We start from the raw sequence: 19,907 nt of genomic DNA, 5'->3' as shown, positions 1-19,907 counted from the left end.
TGTTTTATGAGTTGAAGTATGCAATGTTGTACAGTTCAAAGGTAAGATTGGATTGATACCTGGCAAAAGTGCCCTTCATCTCTCCATAGCCCCGCTCATACATTTCACTGGTTTGGAAGTGCTAATAAAGGCTGGCTTTACTAATCCACTCAGCTATTCACATAACATATACAGATATGTTCTTGCAGCAGGTGCATTAGCCTTTTGCGCTGCTTCATGACAAGTCAAAACTGCCACTAGACAAAACTCCATTTCACTCTGGTGAACGCCAACACTGCACCAATTCAGGAAAGACCATTAATCACTAGAGTTCTCTTGGCATTTATATTGCTGCCTGAAAGCACAAGGAACTCTGCAGCAGGTGCTTTTAAATTATCGCCAAGCACAGCCCCAACACCCCCCCCCCCCCCATGAGGCCAGCGCCTAGTGCGTGCTGCCGTACCGGTCGCACCACCCAAAAGCCGTCCCTCGTGTCATGTATGAGGAATATAAAGCCACATCGTGTTCGCATTGCTGCTGAATTAAACCCCCGGAGAAAGTTTTACAGGCGAGTTTATCCACTAGATTCTCACCGTAAAGCGCAAACACTAAACCCAATCCCCACATGCGTGAAATCCGCAAATAATCTGCTGCACCACCTCCAGTTTTGCAGAGCGCGAACTATTTCCCCTGATGCGCTTCTATTGGTACCGCCAAGCCTGACGTCATCTCGGCCTAACCAGATTAAACTGGCCATGGCCCTCACAGGAGCTGCGGGGTCTAAAGTTTAGAATCAAATTGCAATTTGCCGGACGAGGAGCAGTAGGAATACGCAGGGGGGGGGGGGGGGGGGGGTGGCGACGTCTAAATCATGTCCCTTGTTAACCCTTCACTGAAACGTAATGTACGATAAAAACTGATGTATCAACAGGAGCCTCAAACACGCACCCACGACTCTTCAGGCTGCTTGGACGTGCCCCCTTCACAGCCCTTATTGGAAGGGGCGTTGCCATTTTAAGAGACGTTATGACAGTTCAATTAAACACTAGTGTTTTTATAATTTGGCAGCCAGCCTGCCGTTTTAAACAAAAAAAATAAAAAGGCAGCAGCAAGAACCTGCATGGTCATATTTTCCATTTCAGCCTGAGTACTTGCGCGCCACCGAGCAGGTGCATCGTGTTTGTTTATACTCCTTTATGCAGCGGGGTTTGCTTTCTAGTATTTTTTTTTACAGCTCCAAGCGGATGCTCACCGAGAACAGAACGTTCACTGCATGCATTTATTCTGAAGTGAAAACTCTTGACGAATGGGAGGGGGCAGTCAGTATCTTTTAAAAAAATGAGTGAGTGGGAGGCAGTGCATAATTGAAAAGAATGGCTGGCATCTCAACAAAAAAAAAAAAAAAATCAAAAAGACACTCACAGACGGGGTCATCCAACTTCAGTGGCCTCCCCAGGCGGATGCTGGCAGGAACCGCCCGATCAATCAACTCATCGATACTCTGAAGAGGAAAGAAGGAAAATGGAGGTGGGTTTGGGGTTAGAAATATAATGCGATGTTTAATTGGTATGAAAGGACGCTGGTTCATGTGACACTACACGTTGCATGTATGTAGAGATACCACCACCACTTACCAAATTTCCCGTCCAGGGCTTTCATTTAATTAAATCCAGCGTGGGAATCCGAGTCACTCATTTTGTGTGGCTCCAAGTGAATTATTGTGCCAAATTACAATGGGCTGTTGAAAGCCAATAAATACTTTTCTTTAGCCCTATATATACACACACTGGGGATGCAGGGATGGGTGAATTGTGTGTGTGTGTGTGGGGGGGGGGGGGGGTAGTATCCCAGTATACCACCATCTCAATTTTTTGTTTACGTTGATGTCGCGTGCAAAATCCACCCTGTTTACTCTAACGAGTCCCTCTGCCGGCCACAACATGCAATTGTTCTGAAGCGTCTAATGTTGGGTGCATACATTAGAAATAAAAACATATGTTATGTAAGGCGACGCTCCTGCATGGTTAGTTTGGGAGTTTGCAGTGTGGCCGCACCTCACAGCGGTGATGTTAGATGAATATAGCTCACCTGGTTTCAAGCCCGCTTTGTAGGTTTCTCGGCGGGCAGCGGAGGGTGTCCACAGACTCGGTAAAGTATGCAATACTGGGGGGCTCAAGTTGCCCCCTCACAGGGCCCATATACCCGTCAATCGCATTCACGAGTGACTTCTCCAGTTGAATGCCTGTCCCATTTAACAGATGCGGGTACCAGTAGGTTAACCTAAAATAACGCCCCCCACCTCACCCCCGCAGAGTGCGATAAGCCTTCCCCCCCCCCCCCCCCGAGTCTCGCATCTCTCAGATTTTCATCGGCCTTGGGGTGAATGGATGTCCATTTTGAAGGGATGAGCACCCCCCAAGGATGCCCCACACCCCAGGGGCGTTCGCGACGCCCCTTGCGGGTACAGTGGTCTAGCATTTGTTTTTGAAAGAAACGGTAAAAAAATGATGCCCCCTTTTAAGGGGCGAGGAGAACCACACTACAGAGCAACAAGTGCCTCTGAGGACACCCGTGCGGACTTGGAGAGTCACCCACCCTCTCACCTGTGAGGTCCTTCACACTCACCCCGAGCCCCAAGGTGCGCAGCATCTCCCGCTTCTCTTTGTCCCTGGGTCCGATGTGCCTCTCTGAAAAGTCATCGTGGCGAGGGACGAGGCGCTCGATGTGCCTGGGAGAGCACCCCGGCTCCGGCACGCTGCCGCTGCTCTCCCTGCTCCGCAGGCTCCAGGAGGCATGGGGCAGGAGCAGTCTGCCGCCCGCTAGAGAGCGGGAGCGACGGCAGAAGAGCCCCCAGGCTGCGGCACAGCTCTGCATGCTGCTGGCGGAGGATGCCGGGCGCACACGACGTCAGTCGAATAACTGCTGAAAGTTGGCTCTGGCTCTCAATTCACCTGCAGCTCACCCTGATGATCGCGCCCCCTGCAAGGCCACGCCTTATACGTTGCTCAGCCAATGGGGGCCGGCGCGCCTGACAAGCCCCCCTGACGCCCAGGAGCAGAGTGCGACCAGCAATGTGCACAAGGAACCAACACCCACGAGGCACGCAGCCTGTTCCCAGAAGAACCGCCCAGAGGGTACAGTCACGCTATTTTAACAACGCCCAGCGTACCTTCCCCACTTTGGTGTCTTTTATAAACAAGCATTTGCAATGCGATATATCTCACATTTTTGAGAGTTTGAGCTGTTGACGTTGGTGAATGACAATGCCTTTCACCCATGTGTTTTTGTTTGGAGTGTATGTATGTGGAGTGGAATTATGTGGGTTGAATTGCATTTGTTAGTTGTGGAGTTGTGTTGTGTTGAATTGTGTGGTGTGTAGTGGAATTATATGGCATGGTTAATAGATAGGAGTGCGAGCTGCACAGAATAGACAGAATGGAAGATAGAGACGGATAGGTACTTTGTGCACATAGTGGGGAATGGACTCCAGACAGAGGAGCACAAAGAGTATGTGAGAAAGAGTGAAAGAATGGGAGAGCAGGCCATACACTCATTGAGAGGGAGCACCTGTGTATGCAGAAGACATCCCAAGAAGAGGAGGAGAGCGGGGGTTTGAGGGATGGAAATGGGACCGAAACTGCGCTCAAAGACCTGAAGTAAACCACATGAGAATGGCGGGAAGAGTGCGTGAGAGAGAGGTGTGGGAGAGAGGGAAGAGTGGAAGGGACATCTGGGCAGGGGGTTGGGGGGTGGATGTGAGAGGTGGGCCAGTGCATAGCACAAGAAAACTAAATTATGACTAAAATTAAACCAAAACTAAAAGAGAGAAATGAGGTGACTGTATCAGGAGGGCTTGTATTAACTGAGGGGCCTGGGTCAGTCACGTCTGTGGTTTCTGTGCTGACAGTTGCAGTTGGGGGGCACTGGCATTTATTTAAAGGGGCCAGGTCTTATATTTTCTCTTTATGGTTTGACACTGAGCAAAACAGAGAAATACAATAAAGGGAGGCAGAAGGAGGAAGAAAGAGACTGGAAAACAGACAAGAGGAGAATGCAAAGATGGGAAGGAAAAGAGTGAGATTAAAAGCCAGGATCTGCAAGGTGGTGGGAATAAAGAGGCTTAAAGTGGAATCAAGGGTAGACAGCCTATTTACAAATTGAGCCATATGTATCGGGCTGCTGCTCTAAAAGTTTGGTAACTAAGTAACTTTTCAGGTTGGTGGAATGCAGGAAATGAGGAGGATCCCGCTGGAACACTGTCCTGGCATCTATTTCTGAGCTGGAACTAAGATCCAGCCGACCCAGCAAAATATGCTAAATTTGTCCTGGTGTAATTTTTCAACACAATTCAGCAGTACTGTACGTTGTCTGCTTTCAGTTCAGAGCAGAAACATGCAGGTGGTGGAGGAGATTTATATTCACTTCCTGCTGTGCCCAAAACAAAGGACCACCAATTGCATTAACCTAACTCTAGATGCATAGCACCTTTGCAGGGCTGCATGATCCACAGCCCCACCAAGTGCTACGTATCTAGAGTAAGGTTAATGCATTTGGTAGTTTTTCCCACATTACCAGGGACCCGAGATTCTCATGCAATCAGATATCAGTGTGATAGATTTCACAGGGCCTTGCAGTATGCTGGATAGCTAGTTTTCTTAAATCAGTAGGTGGAAGTTATACGGTGATGTGTTAGTCTCTGCCCCAGTCTGTTAAGTTATTTGCCCTGGTGAGTGTTCAGACAGCGACGCTCCTCATCCTCAATGGCAGCAGTGTGTTCAGATGAAACATTATGTAAACAATCCATAGAGTCCCTGCTGAGCACTTCAGTCTCATGAGAGAGAAGCCCTATTATTTATTTATTTGAAGGTTTTATATAGCGCGAACAAGACCCATGCGAGTATCAGAGCGCTTTACAAGTCATATGAAGAAAACAAGGCATAGCACACAAAGATATAGGTGAAACAGCTATACAAAGCTCATAAACGAAAAAATAAGCTAGCGCAAAAAGAAATGGACACTATGGAGCAGGGGTCTCCAACCGGTCGATCGCGAGCTACTGGTAGCTCGCCAAGGCCCCGTAAGTAGCTCGCGCTGGTAGCGGCACAATTTAGTAGCCTATTTACATCGTTGTAACATTTCGGCCTTTTTTTATGGCGACGTTACCCGCCCTCACCCAAACCAGCTGCTCAAATTGAATTTAGCTGGGAGGGGCGGGCCAAAAAGGATTGGTTGTTCCTCCATTAGTCTCATGCGCAGCCGTCACCTGCCTTTCAAACCCTGGAGGCGCCTTTTTCTTCCTGCGCGTCGAGTGCCGGTGCACAGCAGCAGGCATGGCAGAGCGGAGCGGCCGGTGCTGGAAAGCGTGCAGGTGGCGCGGCCCTGTGGCGCCTGCCTTGTTCAGCCTGCCACCAGGTCGACCGGAGCAACAGGTAAGCTTAATGAGCCCTGCGCAGGCCTGATCAGCTCCACACCCGTAGCGAGCCCCTACCCTGGCCTGTTATTTTTTGTTGCATATTTATATAGCCGAGCGCGAACTCGACCCGAAGGTATTGGAGCGCTTTACATAGCACCGTATTTACATTACGGGGAGATTAAGTTATTTGCCCGTATCCTCTTTTCCTATTAATAGAGATTATTAAAACAACTACAGGGTTACAGCGGTTGTGAGAGCAAAGGGCAGGTCTGGGCTATTGTGTTCTTGGTGGCATGGAATCGAGATGTGGTCATCTAACTCGAACACCAACCAACATGGTTGGTTCAAAACATTCTACACACAAGTCCTGGCGCTGTTTGTCCTGGTGCTGGCGTTGTGACCTTTGGCAACAGATTCCTGCGAGTTCCACCAGCACCTGTCAAACTTACTCTATAGTTATCTGAGAGCTCATAGGAGCGCAGAGAAGAAAGTCAATGCACTGGTGGCGCTACATTGAAAGAAGTGTTATAAATATTATACATAAAACGTGAGATAGTAAAGCACGGCGGTGCCCTGGCCAGCTGCAGAAAGGGAGACACAGACAAAACCTCGTAAATAGTAATCTGCCAATCCATCCCGCCTGTGCCCGAGGCCAGTCGTGTCTCTGATGCTGCCCACTGATGCTGCCCCCCACCCGCCCTCTGGTGCATCTGAAATGCGTTTCACTGTTGTGATCGCAGACAGGGGAGGGGGCTCTATTCCCCAGCAGGTGCCTGGAGGGGGGAACTGGGATGCTGCCGAAGCAGACCGGGCTAATTACCAACTGCATTGGAGGGGAACTCCTGCCCATCTGACAGTCTCAGCAGAACCCCCAACCCACCCGCTTAGTCCCCTCCTGCTGCTCCCTCAGTCCTATCAACCACACATCAACTTGAGACGGCTGGGGTGCGGATGACTCTTTTTCGCATTTGTTTCCAGTTTTGTGAGGCTGGCCACACCCCGTGGGTACCAGAGTCCGGCATCACAGATAACGAACACCGAGCGTCCTCCTGGCTGGACTGCGCTCGCTCGCTAAAATTTAGAGTTTTTTGTTTTTATTTTACTTAATTTAGGCAGCATTATTTTGTTATTTAATGTCATATTTTGTCGCATTTGTAGGATGGTATGATTTGGGAGGAAAGGAGTGTGCGCTTATTGCTCATGTGAATTATGGGTGAAAACTGGGGATGATTACTTTTTCGTTTTCATGCAATGATTATGAAGTTGTTTCTTGAAGTGTTTGCGGTGCACGTAAATAATTTTCAAAGCTGTCTCTTAAATGTTTAAACTTCAGGTCACGGGGTTAGAATTACACCTGGTTTTTTGGCGTGTACGTGCTTTAAAATAACGCACGGTAGTGGTTTGAACAAGACGTAATGCTGGCAGCAGGGAATGGAAGTGCACATGATGATGAGGTTGCAGGTTGCGGCTTTGTAAGTGATTTATGTGTTTATCCATTTGTTCAGAGATTAGGAGGCAAGAAAAGTGACTTATCTGCAAAAGAGTGATTTAGTAGCTGGTTGAAAGCGGGACGCAGTAATAGCTGAGAAAACAGTTTTGGGGTTTCCTTTTAATTTAAGCACATGAGAGATTAAGCTGGAGGGATGGGATTAGTTTTTGCATTTTAGGATTGTTTAAGGATGATTGCATAAAGAAAAGAAGAATGTGTTAAAAGATTAAGGAAATGTTCTGATCTAGCAGTGCTACAGAAGGGCGCGCAGATGCGTGCCCCCTTTGATACACCTTGCAGTCCAGGGCACATGAAACCATAAAAAAACTGATTAAAACGCTGCCTTGTAATATAGATCCTATTTATGATCTTTCTCGTGTTTGAATTGAGCTTCATGTTTGCACACTGCAATGAAACTGAAAACAGTTTTGTTTTCCGCTTCAAGAGCTTAACAATGTTAAATGCAAATCATTAAAATCATATACATACAATTATTAATTTGCAGAGAAATACTTCAATTGCATAAAAGAGGATACATGCTCAAATTACCAGGTTTACCTGAAATGTTATAAAACAGTGTTTCTTATGAGTGTCACTTTCTAAGGCTCACTTAAATAAAACATTAGGCATGCTTGCTGCCGTGTTGACATTCCGTCTCATGGCAGATAATTTGGTGATGCAATGCTTGTAAGAACGTCAAAAAGTGTCCATCACGTGGAGGGAAGTTGCATCATGATCCATTATGTACCAAGTGTTCTTGATGCTGGTGGGTGTTCTCTCTGCATCCATTATGTACCAAGTGTGTGTGCTGACAGGGTGTACAATGCACATTATGCAAAAACGTGCCCATTCTCTGCAGTGAGGGTAGCTGGCCAAGTGTGATAATGCACAAAACAGTTTTGAAGAGGGATACTTTATTTTAAATTAGGAAAGTTTTGAATCACAAATGTAATTTAAGTAGCACACTAATACAAAGGCTGGAAGAGCAACGGGTAAATGTGTCTTAATAAAAATAAATGTCCTTCTTCCATTTCCAGAGATGCCAGTGGACACGTCACATGCAGCTCTCAACCAATCTTGGCTTTCTGCGCAATAGAACATTGCATTGTGGGCCTTGTGTATGTGCTTTTTGGATTGGAATTTTGGGCGCTAAATGTCGCCATGCAAAACTTTATCTAAAAGCCTGAACTGTCTGAAAGTGTTACAACCGATATTAAGTCACTTGGCTAGGCAGGATATTATTATATTCATGTCAGTACAAATATAAACCTCCTGCCCTCATCAATACACAAACTACACTTAGCGGTTGCGCAGCCAACTGTAGTTCAAACACTAGTGTAGTCTCCTTACAACTGGGCGTGGGGGTCTCTTGGAAAAATGCGCGAGTTGCTGGGCCTTTAGTAGCTCACGATGAATTTGATTGACCAGAAGTAGCTCTCACTACAGAAAAGGTTGGAGACCCCTGCTATGGAGCATTAAAACAGAACTGGTAATAAAATACAGTAAAAAGTCAGAGAGTTCACGTGAATTTAGCCATGAGAATCGCTTTCACTTCTTTTTAGAAGGAGGCAGTGGAAGGGTTCATTCTTGTTTCAATGGGCAAAGCGTTCCAGATCCTAGGAGCCATACCAGAGAAGGAGCGGTTATAGGTTTTTTTCTTGGCAAATCGTTGTGGTTTTAGAAGAAGAGTCTTGGTACTCCTGGAGGCTCTGATGCCCGCAGAGAGCACCAGTTTCTGAGCTAGGTAGTGCGGGGAGTTGTGGTGTAGGGCCTTGTGTGTCATACAGGCATTTTTCAGATGAATTCTAGCTTCAAACGGTAGCCAGTTGAGGGCTCTCAGGTCTGGGGATATGTGAGAGTTTCGCTTTGAACCTGTGATGAGTCTTGCAGCTGAGTTGATAGTGGCTCTTAGCGGGGCTGTCGATGACCTTGGGAGGCCACATAAGGTTACCGCCCCATATTCCACTCTAGGGATTACTAGGGCTTGAACTGCTTGTTTGAAATCGTAGGCTGGCAGAAAGGGTTTCAGTTTTTGCAGGGTCTTCATGCGGAAGTTAGCTCCTTTTTTGGAGGCGCTGATATGCTTCTGCATCTTTAGGTTACTGTCCAGAGTTACACCTAGCGATTTCGCTGAGTCGACAATGAGAGGTTGTCCTTTGAGACCTGTTAAGTGCTTCAGCCAATACAGGATAGTGGGTGTTTTGTTAGGGGGAGCGATTAAGAGGAATTCCGTTGTGAGGGAGTTTAGTTTCAAATTGTTTTCGGCCAATCATGTTTGGGTTTTTTGTATTGTGGTGTTGAGCGATTTGATGTCATCAAGTGAGTAGATCTTAATGTAGATTTGCGTGTCGTCTGCATACATATGGAAGTGAATCTTGGCGAGGCTGAGAAGATCGGTAAGAGGTAAAAAGGGTGGGTGAGAGGGAGGAGCCTTGCGGAACTCCTAACGTGACTGCCATGGGGTTGGACAGGGATTGGTTGACCTTGAATCTTTGGGATCTATTTTGGAGGAAAGAGGCAAACCAGTTAAATACAGATCCAGACATTCCCATTCTGTGTTTCAGGAGTTCTAGCAGGTTGCTGTGTTTGACGGTGTCAAAGGCTGATGACAGGTCGAGTAGGATTAGTAGACAGGCTTCGTTTTGGTCCAGGATTTTTAGAGCATCGTCTATTACATGTGTCATGGCTGATTTGGTACTGTGACCTGCTCGGTAGCCTGACTGAAATTGGTTAAGCAGGTTGAATTGATCAATGTGACTGTTTAGCTGCATGTTAACACATTTTTCCAGGAGTTTGGCTAGCATAGGTAAGTTAAAAATCGGCCGATAGTTATTTAGGCCCAAAGGGTCAGCTGTTGTTTTCTTTAGGCTAGGCAAAACCTGACCTGTTTTCAGGATGTCTGGAATGGATCCTTGAAGGAGGGAAGTATTTATGATCTTGGTCCAGAGAGGTAGTAACAGATGAATGAATTATTTTAAGTAATTAGCCGGGAGCGGGTCTGTGAAATGGTTGGAGGGTTTCAGAGTGGTTAGTGTCTTTAATATGGTATCTTCACTGTAAGTGTTGAAGTGGGACCAAGTTGCGTTGTTTTTGAGTTTGAATTTTGGGAGGTCATTAGCTTGGGCACCAGCCGGGGCAATGATGAATTCTTTTTCATGTCTGAGAGGGATAAGAGGTCCTTAAGTAGATCTGATTTTAGGGATTCTGTTTTAGAGTTGAAGAAGGAGGCAAATTCATCACAATTGGGTAGAGTAAGTGGGATAGCATTAGGGAGAATGGGTGCATTCTTGGTTTGCGCTTTGATAAGATCGAATAGCTTTTTGGGGCAGTTCTTGGCTTGGTCTAGTTGAGTCCTCAAGAAGTCTGTTTTAGATTTTCTGATCTTTCTAAAATAGGAGTTTCTGGAGGTTCTTAGAAGCTTGAGGTGGTCAGCTGAGGGTGCGGCTCTCCAACATCGTTCAATTACTCTAAGAGAGCGTCTGTCTTCATTTAGCATCCCATCATACCACGGTTTTGAGTCTTTTGTGGAAGTTCTTTTCAGTTGAAGCTATTTTGTCTAGTAGGTTGTTCATGGAGTGAAAGTAGTGATTGGTCAGCCCCTGGACATCGGCTAGGTCTTCCGGGGGACATAGAAGGTTTGAATTAGCTGATGCTAGAAGGTAAGAGCCGACATTTTTCAGGTTTCTCTTCCAGATCTTAGTTCTCAGAGGTTGTGTTGGGAGTCGTTTAACCGTTTCCAAGGCTTGGAATGTAATGACGTGATGGGCAGACCAGTCACAGGAGAGGATCGAGTCGAGCTGTGTGGAGTCCACTTTAGAGATTACTAGGTCGAGAATTGCGCTTTGTTCGTGTGTTGGGCTGTTACATATTTGGTTAAGATTAAGGTCAGCAAGGAAAGCTTTGAGGCTGTTTACCCCTGGGTCGTTCTGGTCATCCCAGTGAAGGTTGAAGTCCCCCAGGAATATTTGCTTATTTTGTTGGCTGTAATTTGACGCTAGAATATCCATGAAGTGTTTTATGAATGTGAGGTTATCTCCAGGAGGGTGGTAGAAAGTGTGTAAAGAACATATTTGTTTGTTATTAGTGGTGATGTTTAAGCAGAGGTATTCACATGAGGATAAAGTGGGGGCATTGGAGTTGGTCACTGTTTAGCTGATCTGATGTATGCTGGCTATCCCACCGCCTGGTCTGTCCGTTCTGTCTAGTCTGGTGATGTCATAGTTAGGGGGTAGCAAGATGTCCATGATGGGAGTAGATGCTTCATTTAACCAAGTTTCCATCAGGATCATAATGTCTGGTTCGTTAGTGAGTAGTAGGTCAGCTATATCGGCTGCATGTCTAGATGTGGATCTGCAGTTTAGGAGAATACAGTTTAGACACGTCTTGTTGGATACTGTGGTGGGTTCGATTGTGAGGGGGATTCTAGTGAGATTATTTTCAACTATGCCTCTGGAGCTGTGTCTGGTGGCTCTGTATGTGTTGATCGGGATAGATTGTATTCGGGAGTCTGCATGTGAGTTAACTGGATGCCCAGCGTTATGTGGAGGGTGAGGTGGCTCGTAAGAGTGAAGGAGGGCCCCTAATTCTTTAGCAGATAGAGGGTTTATCATCCTGAAAGGGCGGGATATGGCATTAGGGTGAGGAACTGTGCTCCAACGTGGAGACCCCTGAGCCTGGGAGCTTGCAAGTAGATGTTGGGTGCGTCTAGAGTTCTTGGAGTGTGGGAAAGATCTGTATTCCTGTTTAGTGCAAGTGAATTTGGGTTGCTGTATAATAAGGTTGTATAGGGTTCGGATGTCAGTTTTGACTTGCTGAAGGGCTGATAATATCTGGTCAAGTCTGGGGTCAGGCGTTAGAGTGTCCTTATTGGAAGGGTGGACTGAGGGAGTAGGCGGAGTAGTAGCATCTTTAGTGTCGTTTGAGGGGGGGTCGTGGTCGGGGAAACTGCAAATAGCTCTTTCTGTGTGTATGTCACTGGAGGAGGGGAGTGAGGAAGCCGGATGGGGAGGGGACTGAGACGGCTATGCCAGGATCTGTGTGGATCTGCTATGACCAGAGACACACAGGAAGAAAGCAGAAGAGCGCACACTCTCACGCATTAATTCAGCTTGGTGTCGAGAAGACCACGGAGGACAGTGAGGCACCTGACCTCTTCTGTTACTCAACATGATCATGCCTCTGCATAAAAACAAGGCTTTTTAACGCACCAAAAGAAAGACAAGTGCCTCGATGCAATTCAACAGCACTATAACATTCTGTGTGCGACTGCATCACTAAAGTATTGAACAGCCTGAAGAATCTGCGCCAGGGGCAAGTTATACTTAACACAATAAGATGACAGATTTAACACACCTCCCTGTGCAAACTATGCAAAACTTTCTGGATCACCTCTCCCTGCTTTCCATTTACCGTCCCTACATCTTGAACCAGGGGCGGCTCCTCCGTAATGGCGAAAGAGCATTGCCCCACTGGTCCGAGTCGGGCACAGAAAATTAAAATGATAATAAAACAATAATATAATTGTATTTTTCTGTGACTGGCTCTGGCTGGCCTGGCTGTGTAGGGTGGGGCCAGGCCATGACAGGGAGGAGCGGTGGGCACTTAGAAAAGCGCATGTAAGCCTACTGTCTTAGCCAGCCAAACAGACATGTGCACTTCTATTCCTCCAACCCAACTCTGTTCACAGCCGGGTTGGAAAAAAGCAGCGGGCTCCCAGGCATTGTCTGAGTGGCAGACCAGGCTCCTCAGACCAATCCTGGCTGCCTGTGGATTGAGTGGGGAGCCTGTGCTTTCCATTGACTGCTGGAGACAAGCACCATGGCAACCGTCAGCACTAGCTGTAGGAACAGGTACGTCTTCTAAATTGTTACAATTTTTTTTTACCCCCGTCCACCCCCCACTTGCCTTTTGTGGCGGCCGTCACTGTCTTGAACTATCATTTTAGCCGCACCCTGCAGTGACTACATGCAGAAATAAAAAATAAAGAAACGGTATTCATTCTGGTCTTATATGCTGCTTGATATGTACAGCTCTCAGCAGAGTAAACAGGCACAAGAACTAGGTTTAACATTCTTCTAATATGTTCACCTGTCACTGAGCCTGGATCATGGAGGTGAATGCACGGAGGGCAAAAGGTGTGGGGGAAGATCTGCAAGAGCAGTGCTGGATCTTTAAGCTCAGTAAGTAAATTCAGACTCCTGTTCAGTCTTTAAGACTAGTCTTTATAGAAGAAAAGTGCTCAAAGCTACCAGTTATCTAGACAGTTAATTCATACAATATTAAAGGCAGTAAAATAAGACTACATCTCCCAGAATGCACTGATTAAAAAAATTAAAACTTAAATGAAACCCAGGACTGAAATTGCGATACCCTGGAGACACCAATCTGTTATTTCTTCGCATGCTGCTTTTGGGGGCTATCCAGAGTCTCCCCTAAATGTAGTGTCCTTTCTACAGACCATAATGGGGTCTCAACTGCATGCTGTTTGGCCAGCGCTGCGATCTCCTTCTGATTGAAGAGGTAGAATTTTGAGCTGAGTCACGTTGTCAGCAGTTGAATGACCACAGCCAGGAAAGCCAGCACCAGCGCTGCCAGCAGTGCCCGTGAACTGAGCACAGCCATGCTGTAGCCAGAGAGGACCTTGGAGATGCAATGCTCTACCTGCAGCCTTTGCTGCCTCCCTGCTCCTGGTGCAGACCGTGAGAGTAGCACAGAACAGTGGGGTCTGCTGGCATGTGCCCTGCATGACACTGCCAGCCTGGAGAGGATAAGGTTTAGCATGAGCATGTTTCCAGCCACCTCCTCCCGCGTGTTGTGGAAGAGGGTCGAGACAGTGTAGCTAAATCAGGAGCCTTCTTGGAAGGGTGTAGATTCTAGTTAGTCTTCCTAAATGTGAGGACAAGAGCAATTATGTCCTCTCACTTTCCCCCATATTTTAGCACTTATGTGACATATAAATAAACAGTAACAAAATATTCACCCCTACCCAGAATAGCAAAAAATGCCGCCACCATGTTTAATTTGATGTTAATGTGGCCTGTTAAGCACAGACTCTCCCAAAATAAAAATGATCCCGCAGGACAAAAGAAAGGTGTGGCCGCCATGCTTAAAGATAAAGCTCTGCGTGCCATGCTGATGAAATGTTGGCAAAGTAAACAAGGTCGACATCCAAAAAGCCCAATCCCCCTTAAAAGTAACGTCGACATCCAAAAAGCCCAATCCCCCTTAAAAGGGAGCCCAAAACCAACGACTATCTTACCAAAAGAAGCCCAACTGACAGTCGATTTCCAAAATTGTTAAAGAAGGCTAAAAACATGAATGCAAGCAACTGAGCAGGAGTTAGCACTAACACAACTGTGGCATTAAGAGGCGGTGGGAGATGGAATGTTATATTAAACTGGAAGCAGCATATATATATACATACATACATATATATCTGTGCCACTGTTAACTGCAGTTCGTGATTCCACGAAGGAATCCAGATCACTGCATCCGCATTTTCCAGGCCACCCAAGGAGCGGATCAGTGTGGTTTGAGGCGTTTTGGGGACTTGGGAGTAGTATTTGTTTTAAACTGCCTCGACTACCACAGCCCTGAACAGCGTTCTTAATGTTATCCTGATGGTTTTGTTTTACAGACATTGCTGACTGAAGTCACTTGCCTAGCATGCGGTGAGAGAACATGCTGGGACTTGCAGTTTACTACTGGGATTGCAGGTCTGTGTGTGACTTTTAACTGGCCTAATAGGAGAGCCACCAATGGCGGAACAACTGGAGGAATTTAAACGGAACTGTGGTTGATCGGGGGTGGAGCGGGCATTTGAGAAAGGCAATGTCCGAAACGCGTCATGCCCATGCTCTTTGAAATAAATCCCCTGTTTGAAGTACCCCATGGTGTCCCTCCGGTTCTTTCAAGCAAAAGGATCTCTTCGTGGCACATATATATATATTATCTACTGGCGGTCACCAGTAGATAGTTATAGTTAGGATCGTGTTTCCATAGGAAATCTCAAAATTCTATTTTGAATAACTTTGGCGCCGGTTGATGAATCCTCGCGAATTTTTCAAAACTAATGGGGCGCTCCATTCAGCTCCTACCCTGAAAGTCTCGGGGTGATTCGTCAAGCGGGGACCGAGAAAAAAGGGGGGTCCCAAAACGCATTTTCCCCATGCATTTTTCCATAGGACCTTTAGTGGAAGGTACAGCCCGAACGGCTGAACAGAATTACTTGAAATTTGGCAGAGAGGTAGTCCTCAGGTCAGGGAAGTGCCTTTTGCGGGTCTGGTGTAAATCTGTTCAACATTTCCAGAGAAAATTGCATTTAAAACCATATAAATATCTATACGTGCGCACCGTGTGTGCACCGTGCGCGCACGGTGCCGTGCGCGAGCACAATTCTGATTGGTTGTTAGATGTCAGTAAACATTCTTATCGGCCGAAATCAGGAAGTGTTGGCCGCCATTTAGTCTGAGGCAGTGAAAAACAAAGTTGGAGAACGTGAAAAGGGGCAGGGAAGAGAGTTCCTGATCCCCTAGCCTTTGTCAGGGGGTCACAGAAGGACACCCAAGGGTGAAAAAAACATTATATTTTTTTTAAAAAAAATTACGGGGCGCGCACGGTGCGCGCACGGTGAAAAACCTGAAAAAAAAATATGAATAAATACATAACTTAGCATTTAAAAAAACTTACAAATTCACTTAAAAAACCATAGGTTTCACACACGTTATAGTTAGGAATTAGCATTTAAAAATCCTTGCAAATTCACTTAAAAAACCATAGGTTTCACACAGGTTATAGTTAGGTGGACATTTCCCTCGTAAAAAACCAATGAAATTCCCCCGTTATAGTTAGTTCAGATAACTATAACTCGCACGACCGCCACTCTATCACAAGGATGATGTCATCAGTGATGTCATGAGTGATGCCACTGACTATGTCATGAGTGATGTAATATGTGACGTCATGAGCAGTGGATTGCGAGGGCGCGAGTTATAGTTAGCTGAACTAACTATAACGGGGGAATTTCTATGATTTTGTACGAGAGAAATGTCCAACTAACTATAACGTCCCTAAAACCTATGGTTTTTTCAGTGAATTTCTAAGGTTTTTTAAATGCTAATTTCTAACTATAACGTGCCTGAAACCTATGGTTTTACAGTGAATTTCAATGGTTTTTTAATGCTAATTTCTAACTATAACGTGCCTTAAACCTATGGTGTTTTCTGTGAATTTCAATGGTTTTTTAAATGCTAATTTCTAACTTTGCCTACAAAGTTAGGAGATGTGAAAAAAAGAGGAAGAAAAGCGCAGAAAGAAGCAAGACAAATGCAGAAAGAGGCAACAGAAGTCCAGAAAGATGAAGAAAAGTTCAGGAAGAAGCAAGAGATGTGCAGAAAGAACCAACAGAGGAGCAGAAAGTCCTCCTGTGCCCCCAACATTTTAGTGACGGGTACTGGTGGTAACTGACTCTGACTAACCAGGACCGGAGCCAGTGCTATGCTAAAAGACACTTAGAATACAGTGAAAACACATACATACACTAGGGAACACTATGCGTTGGGGTACCCCTGTAATTAGCATGACCGCCTCTGTATTTGCCATGAGTTAGTGCCTGGGTCATTCCATGAGTACATGGGTAGTGACTGAATGATTAGAGTGCTGCAAGGACAGTGCATTGTGATTTTGTAACTGCTTGGGTTTTGGCGGAGTGATTGGATAAGTACATGATGCTGGATGTGTGATTTGAAAAGTGCATGGCTAATGACAGAGGGATTTCTAGAGAGCATGGATAGAACCTGGGTAATTGGAGGAGTGAATCAGTACTGTGTACATGGTTAGAGGTCTGCATGGGTAGTGCACAGAGGATTGTAGCAGTGCATGTGTTAGTGCCTGGGTCATTCCATGAGTACATGGGTACTGACTGCAAGATTAGAGTACTGCAAAGAGAGTGCATGGTGAATTTATAAGAGCCTGGGTTTTGGCGGAGTGATTGGATAAGTACATGGTGCTCGCTGGGTGATTGAAGGAGTGCATGGGTAGTGACAGGGCGATGGCTGGACTGCATGGGTACTGCTCAGGGTATTGTAGCAGTGCATGAGTTAGTGCATGGGTCATTGTATAAGTGCATGGGTAGTGACTGGATGATTAGAGTGCTGCAAGGAGAGTGCATGGTGAATTTATAAGTGCTTGGGTTTTGGCGGAATGAATGCATAAGTACACACATGTCACATCAGGCCCTGCCCCCTCCCATCACAACTGTGCAGACGCGCCCCCTGGCGGGCTTTAATTAGGGGGATTAATTCCCCTTCAATCCTGAGGGTCCCTGGGGGCCAACTAGCCCACCAGGTACCTCCAGTAAGCGCCACAGAGCTGCGTTGCAGAGAAGTGGTCCGAGGCAACGCCCCTTTTTTACACCTCTCTGCAATCCAACTCTGTGGCACTTACTGGACATACCTGGTGGGCTAGTTGGCCCACAGGGACCCTCAGGATTCATGGAAACTTAATTCCCCAACTTAAAATGCGCCACAGGGCGTGTTCGCACACTTGTCACATCAGGCCATGCCCCCTCCCTGCACCACTGTGCAAACACACCCCCTGGTGCGTTGTATATTGGGGTATTAAGTCCCCTTGAGTCCTGAGGGTCCCTGGGGGCCATCTAGCCCACCAACTACCTCCAGTAAGTGCCACAAAGCTGCGTTGCAGAGAGGTGTAAAAAGGGGCGTGGCCTCTGAGCATCTCTCTGCAACGCAGCTCCCGGGCGCATACTGGAGGTACCTGGTGGGCTAGTTCGCCCCAGGGACCCTCAGGATTGAAGGTAACTTAATCCCCCAATTTACAATGTGCCAGGTGGTGCGTTTGCACACTTGCTATGTCAGGCCCCACCCCCTCCCTGCACCACCGTGCAAACGCGCCCCCTGGTGCATTGTAAATTCGGGGATTAATTCCCCTTGAGTCCTGAGGGTTCCTGATGGCCAACTAGCCCACCAGGTACCTCCAGTAAGTGCCACAGAGCTGCGTTACAGAGAGGTGTAAAAAGGGCGTGGCCTCTGAACACCTCTCTGCAACTCAGCTCCCTGGCACATACTGGCGGTACCCAGTGGGCTAGTTGGCCCCCAGGGACCCTCAGTTTTCAAGGGGAATTCATTCCCCAACTTACAACATGCCAGGGGGTGCGTTTGCTGAGTGCTGTGGGGATGGGGCAGGGCCTATCTGCGATGCCGTCTTTTTAAAAAACAAAATTTGTAAGAAGGGGTCTGTGTGCCCCCCTTCTCTTTCTTTTTTTTGGCCCCGGGGACCCCATTCCCCGGGGCATGGCCATACATTTTTTGTTTTTAATGTAGGAGGGGGCTGCGTGCCCCCCCCCCTCCTGAGGCCTCTATTAGCCCCGGGGACCCCATCCCCCGGGGCTGTGACTCTTTTTTCTTTTTTCTAATTGGGGGAAGGGGGCCGCGTGGCCCCCCTCCTAGGCCACTTATGGCCCCGGGGACCCCATCCCCCGGGATCTGGCCTTTCTGTTGGGGACCGTGGGGGGATCCCAACTCCCCCACGGTCCTGCTGGTTCCCTGCCTCCTGCGGGAGCTGGCATCAGTTTTCCACATGGGGAGCTGCTGACATGCAGCTCCCCTTGTGAAAAAGCAATCTGGTTTGGAAACCTGCTCTCGCTTACAAAATCCAAACCAGTGTTTGCTATGACAGGGCGGGAGCCGCACGGCTCCCGCCCTGCCATAGCAAACAGCAGTGTCCCGGGGGTGGGCACACCAGGACACTGCAGGAGCCGGCCCAGGGGGGTGGCGGTCCCCAGGGCCATAAAGGGCTCCATGAGGGGAGCCGCGCGATCCCCTTCCTAGAAGTGCAAAGCCCCGGGGAGGTGGTGGTCCCCGGGGCGTGTGGGGAGGCTCGTGCCCTCCCTACACATTTTTTTAAACTGAGCCCCGGGGAGGTGGCGGTCCCTCGGGGTTGCGGGGGGGGATTGGGGCCCCAGAACCTGAATGAATACCTTTTTGCCCAATTTGGGGTAATTCCGCTCAGCAGTTCGGGCTGAAGCCTGTCTCAAAATTTGCTATGGAAATTAACATGGGGAAAACGCTTTTTTTTCAGACCCCCTCTTGACGAATCATCCCAAAACTTTCAGGTTAGGAGCTGACCTGGATAGACTTTTTTTGGGAGAATTTCGCGAAGATTTGTCAAACGACGCAAAGTTATTAGCAAATCAAAAAATGCTTTTCCTATGGAAACTAGGTTTTAACTATAACTACCTCCCTGGACTGGAACCAAGCATCCTAGGACCGGTTTTGGGGTTTCACCCCTCTGAAACCGGTCCTAGGATGCTTGTTTCCAGTCCAGGGAGGACCTGGCTTGTCAGTTCGGGCTGGACTGTTCCCATGAGGCACAGGGTCAAGACTGATTTGCATACGGCCAGGTCTAAACTGGGGTGGCATGGTGAGCAAAAGAATGATGGATTTAACTCAGATCTCTTGACTGGGAGTGAATGTTTTGATTTGTTCTGCATCCCATCCATCAATTGTGTGTCTTTTGCTTTCTCGCCCTAAACGCGCCAGGTATGCCCAGACGTGGGTCCTGGGCTCACTGTGCCACTGAAATCAAGCTATCCTGGCTGAAGAGGAGTGAAACCCCGAAACCAGTCCTAGCATGCTTGTTTCCGGTCCAGGGAGGACCTCGCTTGGCAGTTCGGGCTGGACTGTTCCCATGAGGCACAGGGTCAAGACTGATTTGCATATGGCCAGGTCTAAACTGGGGTGGCATGGTGAGCAAAATAATGATGGATTTAACCCAGATCTCTTGACTGGGAGTGAATGTTTTGATTTGTTCTGCATTCTGTCCATCAATTGTGTGTCTTTTGCAGGTCCCGCGAGGCTTCCAAGCTCCAGACACACGTCCAGCAAGGCATCCAGGCTCCAGACGAAGGTCCAGCAAGGCATCCAGGCTCCAGACGCAGGTCCAGCAAGGCATCCAGGCTCCAGACGCAGGTCCAGCGAGGCATCCTGGCTCTCATCCTGGTCATCCTGG

General features: G+C 47.5%; 1 protein-coding gene across 1 annotated transcript in view; it reads right to left on the bottom strand.

The window, feature by feature from the left end:
- GLDC (glycine decarboxylase) overlaps positions 1 to 3,084 on the bottom strand; it is a 212,791-nt gene extending 209,707 nt beyond the window's left edge. The window contains exons 1-2 of the mRNA XM_085633437.1: positions 2,605 to 3,084; positions 1,402 to 1,480 (exon numbers count right to left, since the gene is read on the bottom strand). Coding sequence (XP_085489563.1) covers positions 1,402 to 1,480; positions 2,605 to 2,853 — 328 coding nt within the window. The 5' untranslated portion in view covers positions 2,854 to 3,084. The remainder of the gene's footprint in view (positions 1 to 1,401; positions 1,481 to 2,604) is intronic.
- Between the last annotated feature and the right edge of the window lie 16,823 nt (positions 3,085 to 19,907).

Source organism: Triturus cristatus, chromosome 2_1 (genome assembly GCF_964204655.1).
Source record: "Triturus cristatus chromosome 2_1, aTriCri1.1, whole genome shotgun sequence".
Taxonomy (NCBI): Eukaryota; Metazoa; Chordata; class Amphibia; order Caudata; family Salamandridae; genus Triturus; species Triturus cristatus.
The sequence above is the reverse complement of the archived record's forward strand: the minus strand, read 5'-3'. Positions and strand labels throughout refer to the sequence as shown.